We start from the raw sequence: 24,417 nt of genomic DNA on the forward strand, positions 1-24,417 counted from the left end.
ACCCAAGTATCTGCAGATTTTGAACTTCAAGGGGGAGTCCTGGAGCCAACCCCTCCATGGATACCAGGGACTGTTTATGCATACACATATATCAATATGTATGTATACACACAGGAAACTGAAAAAGACCTTACAAATATGAAGTACCAAAGGTACCAAAGAAAATTCAAATAATTGACAATTAAACACAAAGATAGATCCAAAATTCAAAAATTAATCTCAAATATCAAAGCAGTAATGATCACAAATTTTGAACACTACTTCAAATAGTTTGAATGCAGTATATACTCACTTAGTATACATAACAGCAAAAAGAACTGAAATTATTTCTTATAAAATGTTACTCAGCATTATGACTCAAAATGTAACCACTAAGTGTAATTATGAGACTATTTTATGTATAGCATGAGTAGAACAAATAAGTCAAGAGTTATGTAATCAGGAACAAAAATTCTCATTGATTTAAAGTAAAAAGGCACAAACAAAAATCTAAGGTGCTAAGAAACAGTAAGTAAACTTGAATTTAAAATATCAGTACAAACTCGTGGGAGTATATTTTATGGAAAATATTTCTAAGTCTGTGCACTGAAAAGGCTCCAAGCAATCACACCCCTATAGCAATGAAAACTCAGCTCTCAGCTCCTAAGTACAGTCTCCCAACCAAAAGGGACCAAAGTTTCTCTGGAGATCTGGAATTCAGATTCCAATACTGGACCCAGGAAAATCCAAGGTGAGCACTGGGACATTTATCATTCCAGAAAGCAAGGAAATTCTCAGAAGCAAATAGAGGTACAAAGAGAACACAGAGATGCCAGCTTGACCACCTTTGGGACCATTTAAGCATCAAAAATCAAAATGATTTTGTTTTAAATGTAGTTATTTTGATTTTTGATGCTTAAAACAAAATCATTTGAAAATTACCACTGGATGGGAGCATTTCACTAACTTCTTACTTTGAAAAAAAATATTTAAACTGACATTGCCACACATTTGCCCAGTATTAATGAGAAACTATTCAAATCCAATTTATGAGGGAAAGTTCTTTACAAAACACCAAAACTGTAATGATAGATTTAGACGATCGGCATTTCCAACTCCAGTGGGGAAAAAAAAACTGATGCAGACATGGTTCATTAAAGGATGCAAAACCTATTCAATAACATTATTCTAAGTTATTGAGGAACAGGGTATCACGGTGCACTAAATTAACATCATGTGATAACTGCCAATGGCAAGGGGATTAAATGTATCTTTACAAGGTTGAGACCTGCAGGTGATGCAGCTCAACATGCAGGTGATGTAGCTCAGCAATGCAAACAGCAGAGATGACCTGACATTGTATGCTTCTCAAAAATAAATGAGGCATATAGCATCCCATATGAAGTGATTTTTCAAAAAATAATTAAGTTTTCATACAGCAAATCTCTAAAGAATATAGACCCAACTTTCAGTTTACAGAAAACAGACATAATATAAAAACAAATTTGAGAATAATGAAACAAAAAATATCCTGTATATAGGATATTCTGTAAGATCACAGGTATGGATTTTTCAAAAAGAATTATTTTAAAAAGTGGTTGAACTATTAAACCTTGAGGTAAACAAAAAAATCAAATTATGCATTTGGATACAGTCTAGGTTGAGAAAATAGCCAAAAAACATTTTGGAGATAGAAAAATATAAAGAGACTAGATATTAGTTATGATACATGTGATACATAATTGTGGTTAGAAAGAACACAGGAAAAATGTTCATCTATCTGATGGTTACATCATGTTTACTATTTAGTACCTGAAAACTTTCTAGTGTTTAGTTAAAACTTTTAATAAAAATTAGGGAAGAGTATACACTATCACCTCTGAGGTAGCTAAAAATAATTAACTTAATCCATTAAGCATTTTGATATAACTTTCAGTTTATAAGAAATATAGGTCAAGGGAGACTAAGCTAAATGGCCTGATTAGGAGGTATAAGGTAGAACATCCTGAAAGAAATGGCCTGGTCCAAGTTGGTAACATAGAAAGGGATGGTACTACATTAAGAGTCTAAGGACAGAACAAGTAGATACAACAGGTGGTACTACTTACCAAATAGAATATGAAGGATGTTTGGGGTCAACTGGTAAAAATCTAGATTGTCTGGACATCAGTTAAAAATTTAATCACGTATAAAGGTAGAGATCATTTAAATCTAAAGTTACCAAAAATATATATATACACACACACACACATATACACAGAACATAAGCTTATTTGGGAACACTGTACATGAGGTATTAAAAAATGAAGAAGATTTTATCAGATGTGATCTTAGATACAATGCTCTCTGGATAGATACAAAGCTTTCATTTTTAAATTATGAATGATCCATATTTTTCATTATCTACAATGAAAATGTACATAATAACAAAAGCTTTATTTTTAAAAGATTTAGAAGACTCCCCCCCCCCCAGAGAATGTCTTTCCTACCAAGGTCCCAAAGACTTATTTTAAAAGATCCATCTCCCCCGCCAAAAAAGGGCATGAAGTATGGAGGAAATTTTACCAATACTATTGCATTAAAATAAGGACTATTTATCAAAAGACAACAGTAAAACAGTCAAACCACAAACCAGAAGGATATTAATATTTGCTGTACACAAACTTAAAAAAGATGGTAATATAGAATAAATAACTCCTGTGACTCCATTAAAAAAAATCTCAGGAAAATGAGCAAAAGTTATTAATGGTCATACCACTGAAGATGATTAATGAGAGTCCTATAGATCTATGAAAAGATGCACATGCTCATTAGTAATTAAGGAAATGCAAATTAAAACTATGAGATCTGATTCACACCCACATTTTTTTGAAATTAAAAGCCAATATCAAGTGCCAAGGAGAATTTCAAGGGGCGAAACTCTGACACTGCCAAGAGGAGCATTAATTCTTTTAACCAGCTTAAAAAGTAACTTGGTATTACCTTGTAAATCTTAACATGCATACAACCCAATTCCATTTTTAGGTGTATTTATTACACTTTCACGAACCCTTGACAGCAACTCGCCCAGTCAAATGGGGATTTTTAAGTTTTGTTTTGTGGTACTAGAGATTGAATCCAGGTGCATCCTGCCACTGAGCTAAATCCCCAGCTCTGTTTTTTGAGACAGGATCTCACTATGTTGCCGAGGTTGGCCTTGAACCCAAGATCCTATTGCTTCATCCTCTTGAGTAGTAGCTGGGTTACAGGTATGAGCCACCACATCTATTTCAGTTGAAGTTTCTAAGCAGCATTTTTTCATAAGTTAGTAAGTCAGCACTTTGCTGGTGAATTAAAGTATTGCTTTGTGATAGTTTACATACATACATACATACACACACACACACACCCCACACACCCCACACCCCACACACAAAGTGCATCTCTTACTATTGGTCATGTACCAAAGACTTTGCTACACAGGGGAATTCTTGCATGTAAGCCCAAAGAAACTCTCAGAAATGCAGAACACGAAATAGCAAACTCAAATGTCTTTCAACACAGAGCAGATGACTTGTAGTACACAAATGCACAGGGGTGCTCCACAACAGTGACATTGAGCACTCTGTGGCTACACGTATCAACATGGGCACTTCTCAGAAACCATTGTGGGGGTAAAAAAATTTTAAAAAGTCAAAGAACACAAGGCTGGAGATGTTACTCAGCTGCAGAGCACTTGGCTTAGCCTGCGCACAAGATCCTGGGTTCAATCCCCTCTATGGCAAAAAAAAAAAATGTGGATCTAATGTATATGAAGAGGTCTTAAGATATGTAATTTTAGGGATTTGACTGTGGTCAAAGTACAATGAAAGGAAAGGGAATGATAAACAAAACCAGAGGTGGAACCCGGAGATTGACAGGATGGGATGATACAAGGGGCTTCTAGGATTCTGGTTAAAGCAAATGGTAAGAAGTAATCATGGTAGCATCTGCGTTACCAAATTTACCATGCCTAGTGCTGATCTTAGGTGTAACTGTTATATGTAGCAACTTTTCCTTACTATTTAAAGCCCCAAGTTATGTTTTCCATTACTCAGTTAAAAAAAGACTCCAACAGAAATTCCTTTAATTTGGATGCTCTACAACTGATTTAGTCTAGGCTATTTAACCCTATTCCATTTGTCTCATCATATCATTAAAACCTGACAGTATCAACCCCACCTACAAAAGATCTAGAAGGAACTCAAATGCTCCAAAGAAATGATAGAGAAATGCTAATCACTCCAATTTGATCAGTATGCCTTCAATATATGTACCGACATCACATCATGTCCCATAAATCTGTAGTTATTACACACTAAAAAAAATTAAAAGAACCTTCTTCTGTCAAGGAAAATGCTGCAAGAAGCTGCACAAAGCTAGTTTAAAAAAAAAAAAATCTACTGGGAAAGAAGAGACTCATTTAAACTGTTTGGCATTTTTCAATCCTAAAAGTTTTTCTCCTTAAAACATTCTGATTAAGCATGTGTGAAACCAAGGACAATCAAGATTTATAAATCTATAAGTCACCGAACAGATAAAACAGGCTTCTACTCTTGCCCTTGGCAGGGAGCAGCTTAATCTGCCTGGAAGATCACACACCCCCAGCTGTCGTTAAAAGCTAGAGGTCAGACCACAGGCAGAACTCGGCCACTGCTGGAGTTCTCCAAAGGAGCAAAACAAGGCAAGGAGGAGAGGTAGTTCTGAACAGGGCAACACACTGTTGTTTTGGCCAGAGGAATAAAGGACAGGTTTCTTCACAAATTCTATACCGGAGGCTATGTCCTACTGAGGAAATAAGGCTTTCACCCCACCTTGCAGGCAGATGGAGAGAAGAGGGGTAGAGAAGAAAGAAGCCAAGGGAACACACACAAGTGCACAAACACACCCCTCACTTACCCTGTGCACCAGACACTATGAATACACTCTTAAAGTGCATTATTTTATGAAATCCTCAAAACTCTGCAAAGATAAGTCTCACTTTAGACACTAGGATGCTAACACTCAATAAGACACCAATGCCCATTATTGGCTGGTGGACTGGGGTTCAAACCTAGGTCTGTCTGATGTTAAAGCTCACACTCCTTCCTTCATATCTCACAAAAAAAAAGAAAAACGATGACTGTAGAATAACTCAGTCTTGGAGTGCTTTCTCTTAGAATGGACTCCAAGGCTGCCCCCAGCAACTCCTGCTCTCTAATGCCAAATGCAATGCAGCCACATATCAAGATGCACATCCTTCTAAGCTGGGTAGGATTCTGCGACAAGGAGGGGGTCACTACATTCTTCACTCCCAGGCCACACCTCCAGACACAAACTTCTCACATGTATAATCTTAGCCACAAGAGGGAAAGGTTTAAAATAAAAGGTTTGTGCAAAGCCACAGCACCCTGAACCTCTCCCACCCTGCACCCACTTAATTCGGAAGCCAACCACTGGTGCTTGTCCTAGCGACAGTGATTTCCACAATTACCTAAGGTCCAAGAAGAGACGGTCTCCAGAAGGGGGATGCTGCTGTAGATGGCATGCATGTACATGAGGCGAGCCATCAGCTCGGCCAGCCCCCACCAGCAGAGAAGGCGGCCCAGGCCCCGGGCAAGGACGCAGAGGCTGTCCCTCAGGGAGCAGAGTTCTTGCTGCTGCATCTAAAATGGAAACAAAGGAGAAGGTGGTCTTAGATGGTGCCTTGATTTCCAAAACCTTCAGATAGTCCCTTCAATGATGTTTTTAATAAACTGCTCAAAAATTATTGCCATTTCTGCTAACAGAAGGTTGGGTTGCCTTGGAAACCATTTTATTGGGTGAAAAACGTCATATCTGAGCTGGAAGACTGTCCCAGAAAAGGAATAGGGTGGGACCAACCAACAAGCTACCTGGCTGGGAGGCAGTGCTTAATGTATTTTGCCCCTGAAACCCCACCCCGGGGACCTTGGCATCTGTGGAATCTAGATGTCAACCTGTCTGTCTTCTTCCTACATTCACTCATATCTGTAGAGTCAGGCTAAGTCAGGAAGGGGCACCAGCTGACAAGAGAAAGAGTGGGAGCCAGCCTAAGACAGAGAGAAAGAAAGATATTAAGAGTGTGTGTTATTTTACCTAAAGTTGTTTTTGAAATAAAGTCAACCTAACAGTGATATGTGTCCTGCTCAGCAGCAATATGTTAGTTAAGAACACAAGACTTTAGAGTCTAAGTCAAGATCAAATTGTAGCGCAAACAGTCTTGGTTTCCTCACACGGGAAGAAAAAAAAAAGTTGTCATGAAAAAGCACTTAAGTACTAAGTACAGCACTTAGCATATTGAAAGCACCAGGTGACTGATAGCCTTCATGTACCTTCTTCACGTTCTCCCCTCTGGAGTCCTAGAACACCAGCTTCAGGGCAGCATGAAGAGAAAGAAAGTTCATGGCCAACCATCAAAGGTAAGAGAGAGGTGTTCATGTTGTTCAGAGAGGAATTACAGTCCCACTAGCCCTTATCTGAAATACTTGGGACCAAGAGTATTTCAATTTTTCAGATTTTAGATTATTTACACAGACTCTACTAGTTGAGTGCCCAGTCTGAAAATCCGCCCCAAAACTTTCAGATTTTGAAGCATTTCAAATTTGAGATGCTCAGGCTGTGCTGAGATTATCCTCAATATATGAGGACAATGGGGGGGGGGGAACCCACAACACCGCATCACAGTTCTACCAAAGCAGCCTAGATGTGAAGTCTCATCTACTGCACAAGCAATATACAATAATCTAAACCGATTCTAGAATTCATAAACTTGCTATTCAATTTGACGTGAATTCAATGTCATCCTTATACCACCATATAAACACACACACACACACACACACAGATAAACCAGAGAGCAGTTAAGTAGTTTTCTGGATCTTACGAGATCTCGGGTCTACTGGGCTGGAGGCTGCCTTGAGATTCAGAGGTGAGGCCATGACAAACAAAAAGCTGAACTTGCAAACAGGCTGAAAGAGGAAGTAGACTTGGCTTCACTTCTGACATGTGGGGCTCAAGACACCAAGTAAACCAGAAAGGCCAACCTAGCTGACGACCCCAAGATGCCACCTCAGCTTCTCTCTCCCCTCTAACCACCAAGGTGCAGCAGCTGGCAAAGGGAGAGCTCTAGGCCAGGAAACTTAACATACAGTCTACCACTTTCTCAAACTGTGCTACACCAAGAAGCCATGCTAAGAAATTCTGGCTGGCTCAGCAGCATTACAGTAAGTAGCAGAAAGGACTTTTCCCACTTGCCATCTGTTTGGCTACACCCTGGAGAGTTCATTGGTTTATATCTTGTTCATGTAAACTCACAAAACTAATAGGAATTTCTTCTTTTGTTTCCCCTCAGTTCACCTCAGGAAGACATTCTGTCCAGCCAAACCAGACTGAATTGTTAGGAAACAAATGGCATCTGCTATTGAAGGATTCACCTGGCAGGCTTTGACCGGAACAGCACTATTTGGGAAGGGGTCTCCAAGGAGGAGGATTACCCCGGTACTTGTAGTGGTCAGAGGTAGCTGCAATGACAGCTGTACAACAATGACCAGGGCAGACCCCCTTTCTGGGCATAAAACAAGAACAGTTTCTCGTCAAAATCCACCTCCAGCACACATGCTCTGAGAGGCCCTACAAAGTCCACAGCAATGGACCTACAAGACAGTTGATCAGTACATCCTAATGCTGTAACATCTGCCAGCTCATTAATACCTGCTATTTGAGAACAACAACAACAAAAAAAAAAACCAAATATCCTATAGTAGAGGATTGATCCAATATGAGTGTCCTTTGGTATTATAGAGCCATGAAAATAATTTTTGTTCACTGTATATAACATCTGATAAAAAACATCCAAATCACAACGATCATCTTTGGATAGTGAGATTTTAGTTATTGTTAACAATTAAAAATCAATTCTTTCTGTAATTTGGGCAAAGTAATGTAATTTTACAATACTGTGAAAACTTTGACCCTCTGCTGGTGAGGAAAACACTCAAAGTCCCTGGATTTCTGCACCCTGCTTCTAAAATGATGCCTAGCACCAGGACTTTCCCAGGAAGCCTACCTCACAAAGACCAACATCTTCTATGATCATGTATTCTTTTATGCTAGAGTCATCTTTACGTCTCCTTACCTTCCCACCTCCTCCTTTCAACTTCTTAGCCACATACCAAGTTTTTCTTTGTTCACTTTCTAACTTTTTCCCCAACTCACAGAAGCAAACCTATTGTCTTAATGACCACCAGCAGCTCAGAAAACCCCAATACACAAACAGTGCTGTAGTTTCAATGTCCCTCTGAAGTTCATATGTAGAAATCTTAGCTCTTCAGTCACGGTATTAGGAAGTAGGACCTTTGACCTTATGAGGTCACCAGCACAAAGCCCTCATAACTGGGATTAGCACCCTTAGAAAAGGGACCCCAAAGACCTATCCCTTACACCATGTGGTGACACAATGAGAAGGTCTTCTGTAAACCAGGAAGTGGATCCTCACCAGACCCCAAGATTACTGGTGCCTCAATCCTAGACTTCCTAGCCTCCAGGATTTGAGGGCAGGGGGAGTCGACTTTCATTATAGCAGCTTGGATGGCTAAAATGCATGAAATCCATTCATCTGTGGAGGCTGAGAGTTCACACCAAGCCACTAACAAGGACAAAATATTGAGAGGCACCAAAAATCATTCTAGAGCAACAGACACATCTTTCTCAGTGCCTATGGTCTTGGACAGAAGCAAGTCATCTGGCTGAATGTGATAATGGCCCCAAAAGCAATGTTGGCAGGAGACAATCTTCACACAACAGAATGTTTCTGGTTTCTAAATGAGTAGCTCTGCACACAGGCTGAAGGCCTCTGAGCAAACGCCTACCCTAAACTCAGGTCCCCTGCAGACGAGACCTACACCTGAAGCCACAGGGCCCCATCAATGTGTAGCCCCATCCCTGGGATTAGAGAACAGCTGGAGTGGAGATGGCCCTGCAGAAATCCAGGACATCTCTGCCAGGCTATCCAGAAAACACACCTTCCCAGTTCACCTCTGGGCTCCAGGCAATCACACTTCAATGTCAGTTCAAGGTAAGGCCTCCTTACCCTCCCCAAACCATGTGCAACCTAAAAATGACAAATATCTGTAATTATCAAGAACCATGAGGCACCGTCTATGGCTGACTGCCTCCTAATAATGACTTACCTACTTTCCTCAGGCCAAAACTTCCCTATCAGGTTTGATAAAGCATAATTATGTGTCACAACAGGACCAAAAAGGCTGGATCTCTCTCTACAATGCTCCCTTTTAGATGAGGGCCTCATTCAAAGCAAAGCAAACATTCCTTAACTGTACAAATACATACAGGAAGAGGGGGATAACCCAACTTTTTCATTCTATTTGCTTTTACCTAAAAAGAAGGTAATTTTTGTCTGTCCGTAGGGTTGTGCCATTATTATAATCCACTTGTACCTTGAGTCTAATGGACTCTTCTTTAAAGCACCAAGCAGTGGGAAGAGCAGACACTCGACACACAGCTCAGCTAATGAGCAGGGCTGCACTCTCGTCTGCATGTAAAGCATTTCATTTGAGAGATTTCCAACCTAGGGGATTGTCAACCTGCAGACCATTGGAAAGTGCCATCAAGGGAATTTTAAGTTCAGGCTCCATTTAAGAAAAAAAGAAAAAACACATTAACTCATCTGCAAAGTGCATTTTAAAACGCATTATACTTTAAAACCTCATTTCATGCAAATTGCATGAAAGGGAATATCGAAGCCTTTCTCCTTTCAAAGATATTCTGATGATTAAAGATGACAGTCCTCAAAGATGAAAAGGTTCTTTTCCTTCACACACTAGTAACACGTATGTTTGAGGGCAGCAAACAAAGGCCTTACCCAGAGCCAATTATTCCACCCTGCCACCAACCACCAACTTCTGTCTGCTTGGATCTAGGGATCTGCTGGCAGAAGCCTTATTCCTTCAGGGTGGGTGGGTAGCTGCTTTGCATTTGGTGGTCACAGACCAAACCCTACTCCCACACCAAAAAACTAAAATAACTCCCTAATCAGAATCTCACTGGCCCCAACCCAGCCTCCCATGCCAAGGCTAGAGATGCACACTGGTCTCCCCCCGACTGCTCATGGGCCTGCAGCTGGTGCTGTTCCAGAGTCATCCTGGTCTGGCCAACTGGAGCCTCCAGACCTGCAAGTAAGTCCACCAGACCACACTCCATCCCCCTCAAACTCCTGTCACAGCAAGTCAGAGGCACAAGGCTCATGTCTATTTCTTCCACTCAATCTACATTCCATTAGCCTCCCTTTGCCTCTAGCTCATCTATAAAGTGGTAACAGAAGACCCTCATAGGGTTGACTGAGGACTGAAGGAGCTAGAATATGGAAAGCCCAGTTTAGAGTAAGTTCTCACTATTATCACAGATAATGTTATTCCTGATACTCTCCAGACTCCTATACACTGGGTGCCTGCCCAGCCCTTGACAGCCACTCAGACCAAAACCACCCCATACCTGCAGCAGCTGCCCTCATCTCTCTACAAAAAGATGGACTGGCTCTTTGGAGATCAAGATGGTTGCTCCCAGAATCCCCCATTGCCATGCCTGCCCACTAGGTTGGACACCCAGGGTCCCAGTTCTGGCCTAAACTTACCCAGGAATTGCCAAATGCTTCTGTTTAACAGTAATAGTAGTTAACACTTTATACTATTTGTGTCAAGCTATGTCACTCACACAAAACCATTTAATCCTCTCAATCCAGTAACGGAAGTACTACTAGTCCTCACATTCAAAGGAAACTGAGGCACATATCAGGTAACTTGAAAAACCCACTCAAGCCAAAGCAGAAAAGGGGCCTGAGACCAGGAGCTGGGCTGCAGAGCCTTTGTTCCCAACCTCGGTGCAAGTTCCCCATTTGGGCACTGGCTCTCTGCCCAGGGCAGGAGCATGGCCCGCAACAAGGAGGATCCCTTGGCCCAACTTCTTCCCAACCCAGCACAGTCCACCTGTTCTAAATTGCAGGGGCCTCAGGCTCCCAGCTAAGTAAACTACTCTACTTTTCTCAGACCCTCCTGGATCCCCCAATTTCACTCTTGCTCAGTATTTGAGTTCCACAGAAGCATAACAGAAAAATAGCTGAAGATCGTGTTCCTGAAACTCTAAATGCCATCAGAAATGGACTTCGAGCACTGAGACTCCAACAGGTAAAATTTTTAGCTATTCATCACTGCTAAGTGCAAACTTCACCTGCTTCGACTTAAGTCACCTCTTCTATACTTCATCTTGTGTATGTCAACATTTAAAAGTTTGGGTGACACAGGCATTTACTAGGGCTGTGCCTCATCTCATTTTGTCTCATTTTAAGTTTGTGGTGTCCCAAACTGCTTCTCCTGCCTGGGTTGGTTTTCACTGTAGGGCTCTGCTGCCCCCTGCTGGTGAAGCCTTACTCTTCTACCTGACCTTGTCTAAGAATTGACCTGACCATTTAAGAAATAACCATTGATTTCCTTATTACCAGTCCTTACGTCTGAAAGTGTTTCATACGTTCACTTATTCAAGCACTCATTCAGAGAAAACTCTGCTTAAGAGTTCTTCAAACTAACATTCTCCACCCCTTCCCAGGCTTTTCCTTGGAGGCCTCCCTGAAGGAGCCCATTCACCACCAGATTTGTTTCTCATTCAACCTTCCCCTCTTCACAGGTAAGCAACCCCATAGGCTTCTCTAGTCAACTACAGAAACCCCCTGGATTTTTTAATTTGCCTTGTACCTTACTGAACATTTTTCCATTTTCTAGACTGACTTTGCATTGACTATTCCCAGGTCACAGTGAAAGGTTTTAATTTGCCTTTCCAAATACCCTGCTCTCAGCAATTGCTACCATTTGGGAAAGGGTACAAGAGGAGGGAATAGATATAAATGGAACTCAGAATCCCTAATCTGACCCTCTATAAGAAGCCACCCACTTCTCTTTCCCAGTCTGAGATGGACAAGAATGGGGCTCTTGGCTAAGGTTTAGGGGAGCAATAATCTCAAAGCTGGCCTCTATGGAGCAGATACAGGATGCTATGATAGGCCTCTAGTACTCCTGCTGGACCCTTAAGGGCAAATTTTGAAAGGAGACATGAAATTTTTATAATGATGTTTTCTTGCCTCATAACAAAAGCATAGATTTTGCCACCCGGCAAAGCTCTTTATGGTTAAGAGGCAGGAAAATAATCTGTTTCCTCCTAATAGATTTAGTCTGTTTCTCAGACAATTACTATTCATCTTTGGGGGAGGAAATGGGTAGATGTTTAGTCCAAAAGTCACTGACTGGAAAATTGGGAAGAAATAAAAATCCACAGTGTCCCTTTTTATAGGACAAAATATAAAAGAAAAAATTGTGGAGGATCTGAACCTTCCCTATACTGTGCCTGCTCTTCTTCGGTGAGGACTTGGAATAGTGGCCCTCAGACTTTAGCATACAGGAGAATCACCATCACCTGGGGGGGCCTGTTAAACTATCCAGATAGGACCCCCCCCCCCAGAGGTTCTAAGCACTGGCACTTTAACAAGTCCCTGGAGGTGCTGATCCTGCTGACTCTGGGACCTCACTGAGAGCAGCTGAGTTAGAAGATCAGCTGCCATCACTTGGCCACCTCTATCCTTTACCAACTGAAAGGGTTTCGGAGAGGAAATTACCTCACAGTCAAAGAATCATCCCATGTCACCCAAACTGAAGTATGAGAAACCCTATACTAAACCTCCATTGCCCAGTATATCAATTTCACATCAAAGAATTCTGGAGAGTAAGAAGTTACATCTCTCACTGGCAATTGGAGAACATGATGTTATCATAATGCAAAAAAAAAGGTACCCTTAAATGCAATGCAGAACTTGAGAATCACCAATTTTGTCTTAATTCCACTAAGAATCCCACTTTCTGGGGGGGGGAGTGGGGGGGCACCTTTCATGTCATCCCTCAGTAAAGGATAACACTGCTGCTGGCCCTGTACTTTGAACTATGCTTCCAGGCACATGCATCTGTGTGTATTGTAGGGTGTATGCACTTGTTGTATAAATCTGCATGTGTTATTCTCTCCCCCACCAAAACTGTTTTGGTGGTGGAGGGAAGAAGTACCCCTTAGTAATTATATTGAGAACTGTTCCTTAACACTTGAAGAGAATTAACTTAAACATGCCCTGTGAACCTAGCTGTGGCTCGAGGAAGAAAGGGAGGTTTGAGTAGAGAGAAAGTGCTGGATAAGGGCACAGCAGCTTAGCACAGTATCTCCCATAAGGATGCCCTCCAGAGAAGGCAGACAGGGGCCCCAACATAGGCAGGCTCTGGGACCTCAGAATCCACGACTGCCTTCAAATGTTCAACTCTGCTTTTGCATCTAGGTTGCCTGAACCATTCCTAAGCTACAGTGGAACAATTTCTTGAGCAGTTTGTAAATGTGAAAGGAACCACACTATTTGCCAAGCAACAACAAACAGCATAGACATTTTCTCTTCCTACTCTTCCAAGGAATAGCATTATAACCAAACTTTTTCTTTCCCCGGACTTTTGCTGGAGTGGATATCAACTCCCAGTCTTATCTGAGTTGTTTGGAACCCTGGCAGCCAAGGGTGGGGCCCCTTGAGCTAAAACACAAGAGACGGGTCAACATTTATTGTGAAAGCTTATTGCCCGATACATTTCACCTACCTGCAAAAACTCCAGACAACTAATGGTGTTGTTAATTCTGTGGGTGCACCCGAGTGGAAGGACTCAGTCACACAGACGACACAGCAACACAGACAAAGGTTTAATCTATGGAATCCTATCCAACCCCCAAAGTGGGCTCTAACCTGTTTGACGAAGTCCGGGAAGGTGAGGATGGGCCCGTTGTGGAAGACCGGATAGTAAAAGACATAGGCCAGCACCCAGGGGAAGGAGTAGGAGGCCCGGGCTGCAGGCAGCTGCTGCCAGCAGAACTCAAGGCTGAAGCTGGTGTAGCACAGGCAGCGAACCGTCAGCGTGAAGTGCAGCAAGTCGTACTCGTTATCTGTCTTGTACCACCTTCTCTGCAAAACCAAAAGGAGAAAGCAACCATTGACTGGCAAGGAGAGGCAGCATGGATCCGATACAGGAGCTACCCAGCAGGATCACCGCTTTCTGAGAAGCGCAAAGGAGACCTCTTCCTTAGCTAGGACAGCTGCTTATAAAGGGAGTCAAGAGCCAATGAAGATCAAGTAACTCATTGGAGCCAGGTGCGGTGCGCAGACCTGTAATCCCAGCTACTTGAAAGGCTGAGGCAGGAGGATCACAAGTTTAAGGCCAGGCTTGGCAATCAAAGCAAGCAGTTAGAGCTAGGGGTGAGGGGCGGGGGGGGTTGTAGTTAAATGGTAGAGCAGGAGCCCAGCATGCAAAAGCCCTGGGTTAATCCCCAGTGTGTGCGTGTGTGTGTGTGTGCGCGCGCACACACACACAATCAAGCAGCCTATCAACAGGAAATGAACAAAGAAATGTTTCTTACATCCACCTTCAAATTAGCATGAGGGTTGATGCACATAATGAAGTTTTTTGTGGATATGCAACTATGAGAAACATCCATTGGATAACAAGGAGGTACGTTACATTCAGGATACTTTGACAGTTCCTTCTGTAATTCTTATGACAAAAAGGGACTTGTAAATGTCACTTGGGGTTTTTGTCTTAAACACTTTTTCTCCTTGCTCTTCAGTTATGAATTTGGCTCCACTTTAGCTGAATACTATGTTAAATCAAACTTCTCAGACTCAGAGGTCTCTAAAATAAAGGATTTACTGAGTTATTACAGAGACCAAGTAGACAAAAATAAAAGGAATGGTCTTGGGACAGGTTTCCTAAGCCACCAGCAGCACAGCCTGATAGCAGTTGGGAAAATGTCCATGGGACCTAGAGAACTAGGATGTTTTATAATGAAAATTTGGTGGAAGAAAATAAATCATTTATATTGAACCTACAGATAGATGGAGCAGGAGAACGCTACTCAGGTAGAGGCCTGGGATAGAGGACATCCATACAGCATGAAACAAATCACATGCACACATGAAAAATGTGCATGGAACAAGAAAAGGAAGAGTGGGGAAGGCTTAGCAACATTGGCAAGAGTAAAATCATGAGCATTTGATCATTTTTTATTGTCTATATTTTCCATGATAAACATACACATTTATTTTTGTTTTTGTTTTGTCCATGTAGTACTGAAATTTAACCTAGGGGAGCTCTGCCACCGAGCCACATCCCAGTTTGGTCTATGAGGGTCTTTTAAGGCTGTACCCAGAAAAACTGTCACAAAACACTTTCTGCCCCATGTCTAGGACTTCAGCAGCCACCTTATTTCCTTTAGGTCCAAATTCTTATATATGTGTTTAATATACCAGCCCCAGTTCATTGGTGAGAGGACAGAAAAATTAAGATCTCCTAACAGCAAAAATTTTCTAAACTTTCCGAATACTGGAACTGTTAACAACATTGCTCAAGGCAGATTATTTTGTTCAATCTTCGGAACAATCTCAGGAGGGAGGTGAAGTGAAAGGACTGCCCCAACTGAAAAGAAAGTGACTAGAATAGACCCGAAACCAGGTTGTCTTCTCATCTTTCCCACCAATGTTGATTCAAGACACACCAATTCTAAATGCAGTCACCTGGAATGAACAAGTGAACAAAAATAAAGACATCATAAGGAGTTCCAAGACCACAGTGATGGAGGAAAGAATATCAAAACTTCCCAAGATTTTCTGTGCAAGGAATGTTAATGGGGTGAAGGCAAGAAATAAGAAGGCCACAGGAAAACAGATCCATGAAACATCATAAACCATTTAGAGCTGCTGGCGTCACGTGGAACTTTGCGGGGGTACTGCACACACACCTGTTAAGAGGAAAATCCTTCGTCCAATTAAATTTAGTAACATTCACTTGAGCAAAGAAGAATAAAACAAATCAAAACACGATTCACCAGTCAGCAGCTTCCAGATCGGACCAGGTTCTGAGAACTCCAGCCAACAGTGTGATCAGACAGAAAATAACTTAATTAGCTACAGCCTAGTCAATCAAGCCATCAATTGGTTACAGCTTAAGTAATTAATTATTTACAGTTTAATTAGTTAATTGGCTACAGGGCCTTCTGCAATCAACCAAAGCTCAGTTACTGTGATTAAACTCTACATTGGTGTGGCCTGTTGGGCCCAGTGCAGATGCCCAGTCTGAACCCCTGACCTCTCACAAATTTTGTTTAATACACTTATCCCTTCCTCTAACCCCATATCTTCTCCACACACTCATTCACTTTGTGAGCAGGCATCTGCAGAAAACTGGCCTGGATGGAGCCCTGTACTCTGGTGCCTGGGAACAGGGCCCTGCCTCTAAAAGAGTTCATATTCTAGACTGCAAGACCAGGTATAGGAACTACTTCATCATACTAAGCAGTGAATAGTCATTGTCACATCCTCTAAAGTGAACATGAAAAATCTTCAGCTAACAGCAGACCCAACACCAATGAAGCACTCAAGTACTGACAGATTTCATCCAAGAAACCAACCAGACAGGAGAGGGCTTTCTGTAGAGGCAGGAGTAGCTCATTGGGCTGTGCTTCAGAGGAAACAACAGAATCAGACGAACAAGGATGAGGGAAGAGGCTAGGTCCCAGAGACAGGACATAAATGTCTAAAGGCGAAAGGGAAGCAGAGTCACTGGACTCCATTAGCACCTGCATCTCCATGCAGGAAGTGTCTGGGAACCCAGCTTTGACACGGGAAGATGGACAACGGTGTTGCCCCTGCCCTAGGCACTTGATGGCCCTGAGTTTTCAGAGTTGGGAATTTCTCTGGCTGTTTGGTGTCAAAGTCAACTGAGCCTGAAATTCAAGGGCTTCAGACATGCTGCCCCTGGTGTTTGGAATTTTTTCTTCTTACCATGCATTTCTTCCCCAAGGAGAGTTCCCACTTCTGATTGGCTGAGACCTCCATACCAATTGCACACCTGGTGGCCTCCCTGGCTGTGGTCTTAGATGACAAGCCTGATTCTCTGACATGAAAGTGGAAATGGTACATTCAACAAGGGGATGATATAGGGAAGCTATGCAAACTGCCCAAGGTGTCCCGTTCAGGCCCCATTTTGCACAAGTAGAAAGTCTTTCCAGTTACAAATGACAGAAGAGACCACTGAGAGGTGTCCAGAGGATGCTGCACACCTTCCAGGACATGGTCTGGGACTGTTCAACAGGAACCAGAAAACAGTGCAGGAAGAGCCTGCTGAGGGGTGCCATCAGCTCAGCTACACATGCCAGGGCCAACCCCTGGGCCTGGACTGTGCATTTTGCAGCAAAACACATTTTTCTCACTTTCTAAACATAAAGAGCGTCCATTATCTACATGAGGAGATAATCAATAGATATGTTCATCAATTAAGAAGAAAACCACTTGTCTTACCTGTCTCAGAGCCATGGTGGGCACTGGAAGTGATAAGGCCTTGTGAGCAAGAACATTCCCTAAAAATTGTAGGCCACTGAACAGATCATTTTAATAAAATGCCTGGGGGACTCTTCATTTATTTTCCCTTTGGTCCTGTCCTCTGATCTTTCCAAACAGGGGGAAAAGGTACAGGGCTAGACCTGGGCAACCTCACAGGGCAGAGACAGAACAAAAAACTAAGATTGCGGAATGTGAGTAGGGCTCCCCTGTAGCAACCCTGTGTGGCCACAAGGGGGAGCTCCGCCGAGGAGCCACAATCTTTTTTTGTGTTTGAAAAAAAAAAAAAAAAAGTTAACCTGCTGGGATCAGGAAAGGCCAGGGGGACTTCACCTTCTCCGCCTAAAGACACAATAGGAAGACACTTACCTTAACTTCCTCTACACCTTGCAGCCTCAGTGTGGAGAGCAGCAGGAGAGAACAGAGCCATGACAGGAGCAGCGACCGGAACTGGGCCACACAGAAGGCGATGACGGTGTGCAGAAACACCATGGCCACACCAGGGACCCCCAGCACACTCCAGCAGGCCCACATCCCATAGACCATGAGAATCCAGGGTCTGTGCTACAGACAGGGAGAGGGAGAGGGGGAGGGGGGCAGAGGGAGGAAAAGAGAAAGAGGTGAATTCATGGGCTGTTACACCTAAGAGGACAATGTTCAGCGACCCAGTGACCCATAACCGACCTCTCTTCTCACTGCCCTGAAGTTCAGATGAACTTAGCTTCACTCCCACATTTCCAGAATTCCATCAGATCCACCCCAGAGCAGGTCGCCACCTCCCTGCCCTCAGCTAGGATCCCAGACTACCAGATCCCACCACAATAAGACCTTGCTCTAGCTGACTTTTCAACAGACGCTAGGAAGACAGAAGGCAGGAGCAAAACGTGCCACCCCAGAAGCCACACCCGGCAGGCACCACCCTTCCAAGGTGAAGGGGAGAGGGAGTCTCTGAGCATTCCTAGGGAGTCTCATGAGAAAACTGTGCTGTCCACGCCACAAAAGGCTTTCTGACGTCCAGGCCAGAGAGTTAAATATCTAATCACATTTTTAGTATATTGTTGACAGTCAAATTTATGTCATGGAAATAAAATCATATCTTACCAGCTTTACATGATGGTGAGACCTTTATATAGTCATCCAACTGATAACACGTATTCCCATTTTAAGAGAATCAGAATATTGTTCTATTTAATTACCATGTAATTTATGGTTATTATATTGAATAACTAAGCAGATAAATCAACATGTCCTTGCTATTATGATATACTCTTAGTCATATCTGGCTGGTAAATTTTTTTTTAATTTTTCATTTGTTCTTTTTAGATATACATGACAGTAGAGTGTATTCTAACATTATACATACATGAAGTATAACTCCCCATTCTGTGGTTGTACAAAATGTGGAGTTACACTGGTCATGTATTCATATATGGAAACAGGAAAGTTATGTCCAGTTCATTCTACTGTCTTTCCTATTCCCATCCCCACTCCCTTCCCTTCTTTCCCCTTTGTCTAATCCAATGAACTCTAGTCTTCCCTCTCCCCCTCCCCCTTATTATGTGTTAGCATCCACAAATCAGAGAGAATATTCGGCCTTTGGTTTGGGGCGGGCGGGGGGGGGGGATTGGCTTATTTCACTTAGCATGACAGTTTCCAGTTCCATCCATTTACCAGCAAATGCCATAATTTTATTTTTCTTTAAGGCTGAGTAATATTCCATCATGTATAAGTACCACATTTTCTTTATCCATTCACCTGTTGAAGAGCACCTAGACTGGTTCCATAGTTTAGCTATTGTGAATTGAGTTGTAATAAACGTTGATGTGGCTACGTCACTATAGTATGCTGATTTTAAGTCCCTTGGGTATATAACAAGGAGTGAGATAACTGGGCCAAACGATGGTTCCATTCCAAGATTTCTGAGGAATCTCCATACTGCTTTCCAGAGCGGTTGTACCAATTTGCAGTCTGTGGTGGGTAAATTCATGTTTAAAAACCATAATAATGCTTTAACATTGAGAGGTAATATCATTATGGTTTAATGATTCAATCTTTAAAGTCCACTTGCCTAAATGCAAATGCTTGTGTCCCCATCAACTAGCTGTGTGACTCTAAGCAAGTTACTTGAGCTCTCTGTGCTTCTGTTTCTTCGTATATAAAATTGTTGTAATGACAGTATCAACTTCACAAGGTTGTTGCATAGATTAAATAAGTTAAATTAGTACAGTATCAACACAAAGTAAGAAATCCTCAAATACTAGCTGTTATTCCTAAGGAATATGATGTCTCATGGATGTGTGTGTGTGTGTGTGTGTGTGTGTGTGTGTGTTTTGCTGGGAATTGAACCCAGGGTCTTGCATTTCCTAGGTAAGCACCCTACTATTGAGCTACATCCCCCAGCCTGGGTGTGCATTTTAAAATGTGGTTTCCAGAAACACACAGAGCTTAAAAAGTAGCAACTGACTGAATTTAGATCTTCTCATGAAAACAAAAAGACTTTTTGCAGGGAAAGACAGATGTGAAATGTAAATTGTAAGTTCCATGCTTAGATGTTAATTCTTCCAGAATATCACTTGAGTTACTATTCTTTCCCAAACCTATACTCCAGTCTAGGAGAATATTTTAAATGTGAGACTAGGTCAGGCACTTTTAAGTTCCAAGAAAACCAGAGAAATCTGAAACCCAATTTTACTTTTTTTCCATCCTACTACCCACAAAACACAGGCTCATAAATTTGCTTCAGACTTTTCCCCACTCACTCACCTCTGGGCACAGTCCAATTTTAAGGAACAAGGTTGCCAAAGACTATTTTAAGACATAGTTTTAACAAATGAAAGAAAGACAGTTCCTTTTCACCCTGACCTAAAGCAGTTACTGGCAGGATTCTTCTCCATGCATGCGTGGCTACGTCCACAGACGCACACACAGTTCCACTTTTATTAAGTGCTACTTGATCCGTTTGGAAAAAGCCTGTTTGCTGGGATTCATCTGGAACTTACCGCAGACTGAAGCTGCTTCAACTTGGAAAAAGCTGAAGGAAACTTCAGGAAATACTTGGTAGTGCTGTGTAAACCCCATCTACTTGAGAGATCCTATGATGAATTTAACAGTGGTCTCAAAAGCCGTCTTGGGGGCAGACAAATGTGTCCCATATTCTGCCTCATTGCCCCACTGTCTGCCTCCTGCCAAACAGTACAGACAGATGACCCTGAATACAGTCCTAAGACACCCAGGGAATGCTCTCGAGTTCACTTCATGTTCTGAACTAACCTTGCTTACCCCCACCTCCCCCAGTCCATGTGACTCTACAATTCATTCGTGGTGAACAGGAAATGAAATGATTTGAATCATGCAACGAGAATCACCTATACAAAACAGCTGTGTGAATCAGAACCCCACTGCAATATTGATTTTCATATCTCATATATAAAAACACTATTGAAATTCCATCCCCAAAATACCATTAAAACTTTGATATTGCATGATCAGTCCCACCCCATTCTCCAACTGCACCATAGAGGGTGGTCCCCACTGTGGATGCAGCTCTTACCCACCCACCCCATCCACTATCCCTCCACCAGCAGGCCTAGAACCAGAAGCAGCAGTACTGAGAGGGGTCATGGAACCGCAGAGTGACATTGCCTTTGCTGCCCATGGCCACCAGGTCATCATGGATGGTCATCTTCTTTGGGTGGCAAGGGAGATTTTTCCAAGTATTTCAAAGATCAATATCATGTACAAAAGCCTAAATTCAGGCCTGCCCATCTATCTCTACTCCAAATGTATTACATGTTTATCAAACTCTTACCTATCTGTTAAGTGAAAATGTTAAGCCTCTGACCCAAAATAGGCCAGAACTTTTTTAACTTTTCAAAAATAAAATGTGTCATGTTTCATTGCAAAACAATACTTCTGTCTCATCACTAGAAGCACCTTAAGTTTTTTTCCAAGCTTTAGCAGATATACAGGGTCTGGATCATACACATACTCTATGTCAAGTTCAGATCTTTAAAACCCACATAGAAATAAAACCAGGCCAATTCATTTAAATTATTATGTTCAAGCGATAACTAGAATTGGAAACTGCAGATCACTAGAAAAGAAAACACAGAGAATCACATTGATCAAGTAGATGAAGAAAACATGAACTTAATTGATTGCTTGGCTATGATGTCTCTCATTTAGAAAATTTCACTTTTCATTAAGTACAACTTTTACACAAGGCTTTTTCCAGTTGATATTTTGATTGAGATGATTATAGATTTACATGCAACTGTAGGAACTAATACAGATAAATCTCTTACCTAGTTTTCTTCAGTGGTAACATTTTGCAAAACCCTAGTATGATATCACAATCAAAATATTAACATGACTATACTTTTTCAAATTTCCCCGTTTACTTTTACTCGTGTGTGTGTGTGTGTGTGTGTGTGTGTTGAGTTCTGTACAATTTCATCTCGAGTGTTGGTTTGGCTTCTACCACAGTAGAGACCCAGGACAATTATCTCCCCCCAAGGATCCCTATGCTGCCCTTTCACACCATGTGCACCTTCTTCTCATCCCCTCTCCCCTCCCCACTGTAACCCTCGGCCACCACTAATCTCCATTTCTGAAATTCTGTCACTTCAAACTCACACAGTAGGTCACCTGTAGGAGGTGCTCTTTTCACTCAGCATAATTCCCTGGAGAGTCATCCAAGTTGCTGTGGTCACTGAGGGTTTTGTCTTTTTATTGCTGCATTTTCCATGGTATGAATGGACCACTGTTTATTTAACCATGTGCCAGTTGAAGGGCATTTAGGCTCTCTCCAGTTTGGGGAGATTACAAATAAACTGTTACAAACATATGTGTACAGGTTTTTGTGTACAAATAAGCTTTCATTTCTCCCCAAAAGAGCACTTGCTGGGTGGCATGGCAATTGCATGTTTAGTGCCACAGTGAACAGATGAGCAGTTTTCCAGTGTGACTTTGCCATTGTACGTTCCCACTAGCAATGTGCAGATGATCCAGTGTATCTGCATCCTTGCCAGCCTTTGGTGGGGTTACTGCGTTTAATCTGAGCCCATCTGGTAGGTGTGTAGTGATATCCTACTGTGGCTCTAGTCTGAATTTACGATGCTCTTGTGATGGGTATAAAAATGTGAGCAGGGGCTGGGGATGTGGCTCAAGCAGTAGCGCGCTCGCCTGACGGCATGCGTGCGGCCCGGGTTCGATCCTCAGCACCACGTACAAACAAAGATGTTGTGTCTGCCGAGAACTAAAATAGAAATAAATATTTAAAAAATTCTCTAAAAAAAAAAATGTGAGCAAACTGGAGCTTGAGATCAAGATGACCTAAAAGGACTTGACTGGAGCACAGGATGATTTCTCCCCAGGTTCTTCTGCTTCTAGTAAAAGATGGAAAAAAAAAAAAAAAAAAGCTGCTTCCCTCTGCCACACTCTTTCTACATGTTCAGCCTCACCTCCAGCCCCGAGAAATGGAGCTGGCCTCCTATGAACTTAGACCTGTGAAACAATGAGCCCTCAAATAAACTCTTCCTCCTCTGTAATTGTGCTGGCTGTGTCCTTTAATCACAGAAGCAAGAAAGCTGACTAAAACACCCACTGTGTTTTATTTTAGACCATCAAGTCCCCCTTAGCAGGCACATCTTCTCTTACTCATGTCACAATAATGTAAGCCCAGAATCTAGCATGGTGCCTAGCATATATCAATTTCATAAAGTGGATGAATGAATGGTTAGGAGGAAGAGAGTGAAGGGCAGATGGATGGGTGAGTGGATGGGGAAGGGAGAACAGATGAAGTTGTGTGGATGGATGGACGGATGGAGGTGAGGTAGGCAGGTGAAGGGAGATGGGTGGGTAGACAAATGGACGGGGGTAGAGGTGGGTAGATGGGTGGTTGGGTAGGTGGGGGGAGCTGGATGCATAGGGTGGGTAGGTAGATGGGTCAACCTTCTCAAGACATGGGATTTAACCTGGTAGTTATGACTAAGATGAAAAAATTAGCATCAAATTTTTAGATATTTTTAGCCCACTAATGTGAAAACTACAATATTCCAAATCTCTACTTGTTCCACCTTCTTCCTTATAAACCACACAGATAAAATAGATGGGTGTCATTTCACATCTTACTATCCAACACTGTTTTCCACTCACAGGGGTCTCTTACAATTCAACTTGTGTTGTTAACAGCAGATGAGGCACGGGCTCCAACCCATGAAGGTGCACACCTGCTGTCCTTCACCCATGCTGTCTCCTGGGATGCTAACTAGTTGAGCTGGCCTATTTCTAAGGCTAGCTCAATGCCCTGAGAAAAGACTTTGGACTTTTCCCCTCTCCTCTGAAAACTATACTCTTCAAACCAAAGGGAAAACTAGCTGACAGTGTCCCTTCCCACACCCTCTCTATTTCAGCTCATTCTGTGCTCTGGGCACCAAGTGATAATAGAATGTGCCTGAGTGGTTTCCCTCCTCACCTTCCCTCCGCAGGGAGAGGCAGAAGTGCAAAGCTTTGGTCAGGACTCCTATCGTCAATAGTATCAGACTGCTGCACCTTAATTCTTTTTGCACATCTACCAAGAAACCACTTAGTGGAAACATCATTTGAGAAATAGAAAAGGAGTCAATCAATATTCTTATGCATGGCATAATTTATTACATACTACATAATCAATATGTGCAGCTGCTGAAATGCACATATTATATATAAGAAAAATATAACCACAGATTAAATCTCCCCAAGAAAACAGGAAAAAAAAACAAAAACACCTCATCCCAGAGTGCCAACAACTACCTCTGGGCCAGCTTTCCCCAGGAGCAAAGTCCATGGGGCCCATACTAAGGGAATTTCACCCCTGCATAGATGGTACTAATGAAGGTAGAAGAATTCAAGGAAAACCATTAGTGCATGAGATGCCTACTATGTATATAGATTTGACAATCTTCTAGAAG

General features: G+C 42.2%; 1 protein-coding gene across 3 annotated transcripts in view; it reads right to left on the minus strand.

Moving 5' to 3' along the window:
* Hhat (hedgehog acyltransferase) overlaps positions 1–24,417 on the minus strand; it is a 311,966-nt gene that overhangs the window by 243,952 nt on the left and 43,597 nt on the right. The window contains exons 4-6 of one of the 3 annotated variants that reach the window (XM_027934798.2): positions 17,837–18,031; positions 13,826–14,041; positions 5,471–5,642 (exon numbers count right to left, since the gene is read on the minus strand). In XM_027934798.2, coding sequence (XP_027790599.2) covers positions 5,471–5,642; positions 13,826–14,041; positions 17,837–18,031 — 583 coding nt within the window. The remainder of the gene's footprint in view (positions 1–5,470; positions 5,643–13,825; positions 14,042–17,836; positions 18,032–24,417) is intronic. The other 2 variants (XM_071619730.1, XM_027934800.2) reach the window with 2 other exon arrangements.

This window comes from Marmota flaviventris, chromosome 12 (genome assembly GCF_047511675.1).
Source record: "Marmota flaviventris isolate mMarFla1 chromosome 12, mMarFla1.hap1, whole genome shotgun sequence".
NCBI classification, from domain to species: domain Eukaryota; kingdom Metazoa; phylum Chordata; class Mammalia; order Rodentia; family Sciuridae; genus Marmota; species Marmota flaviventris.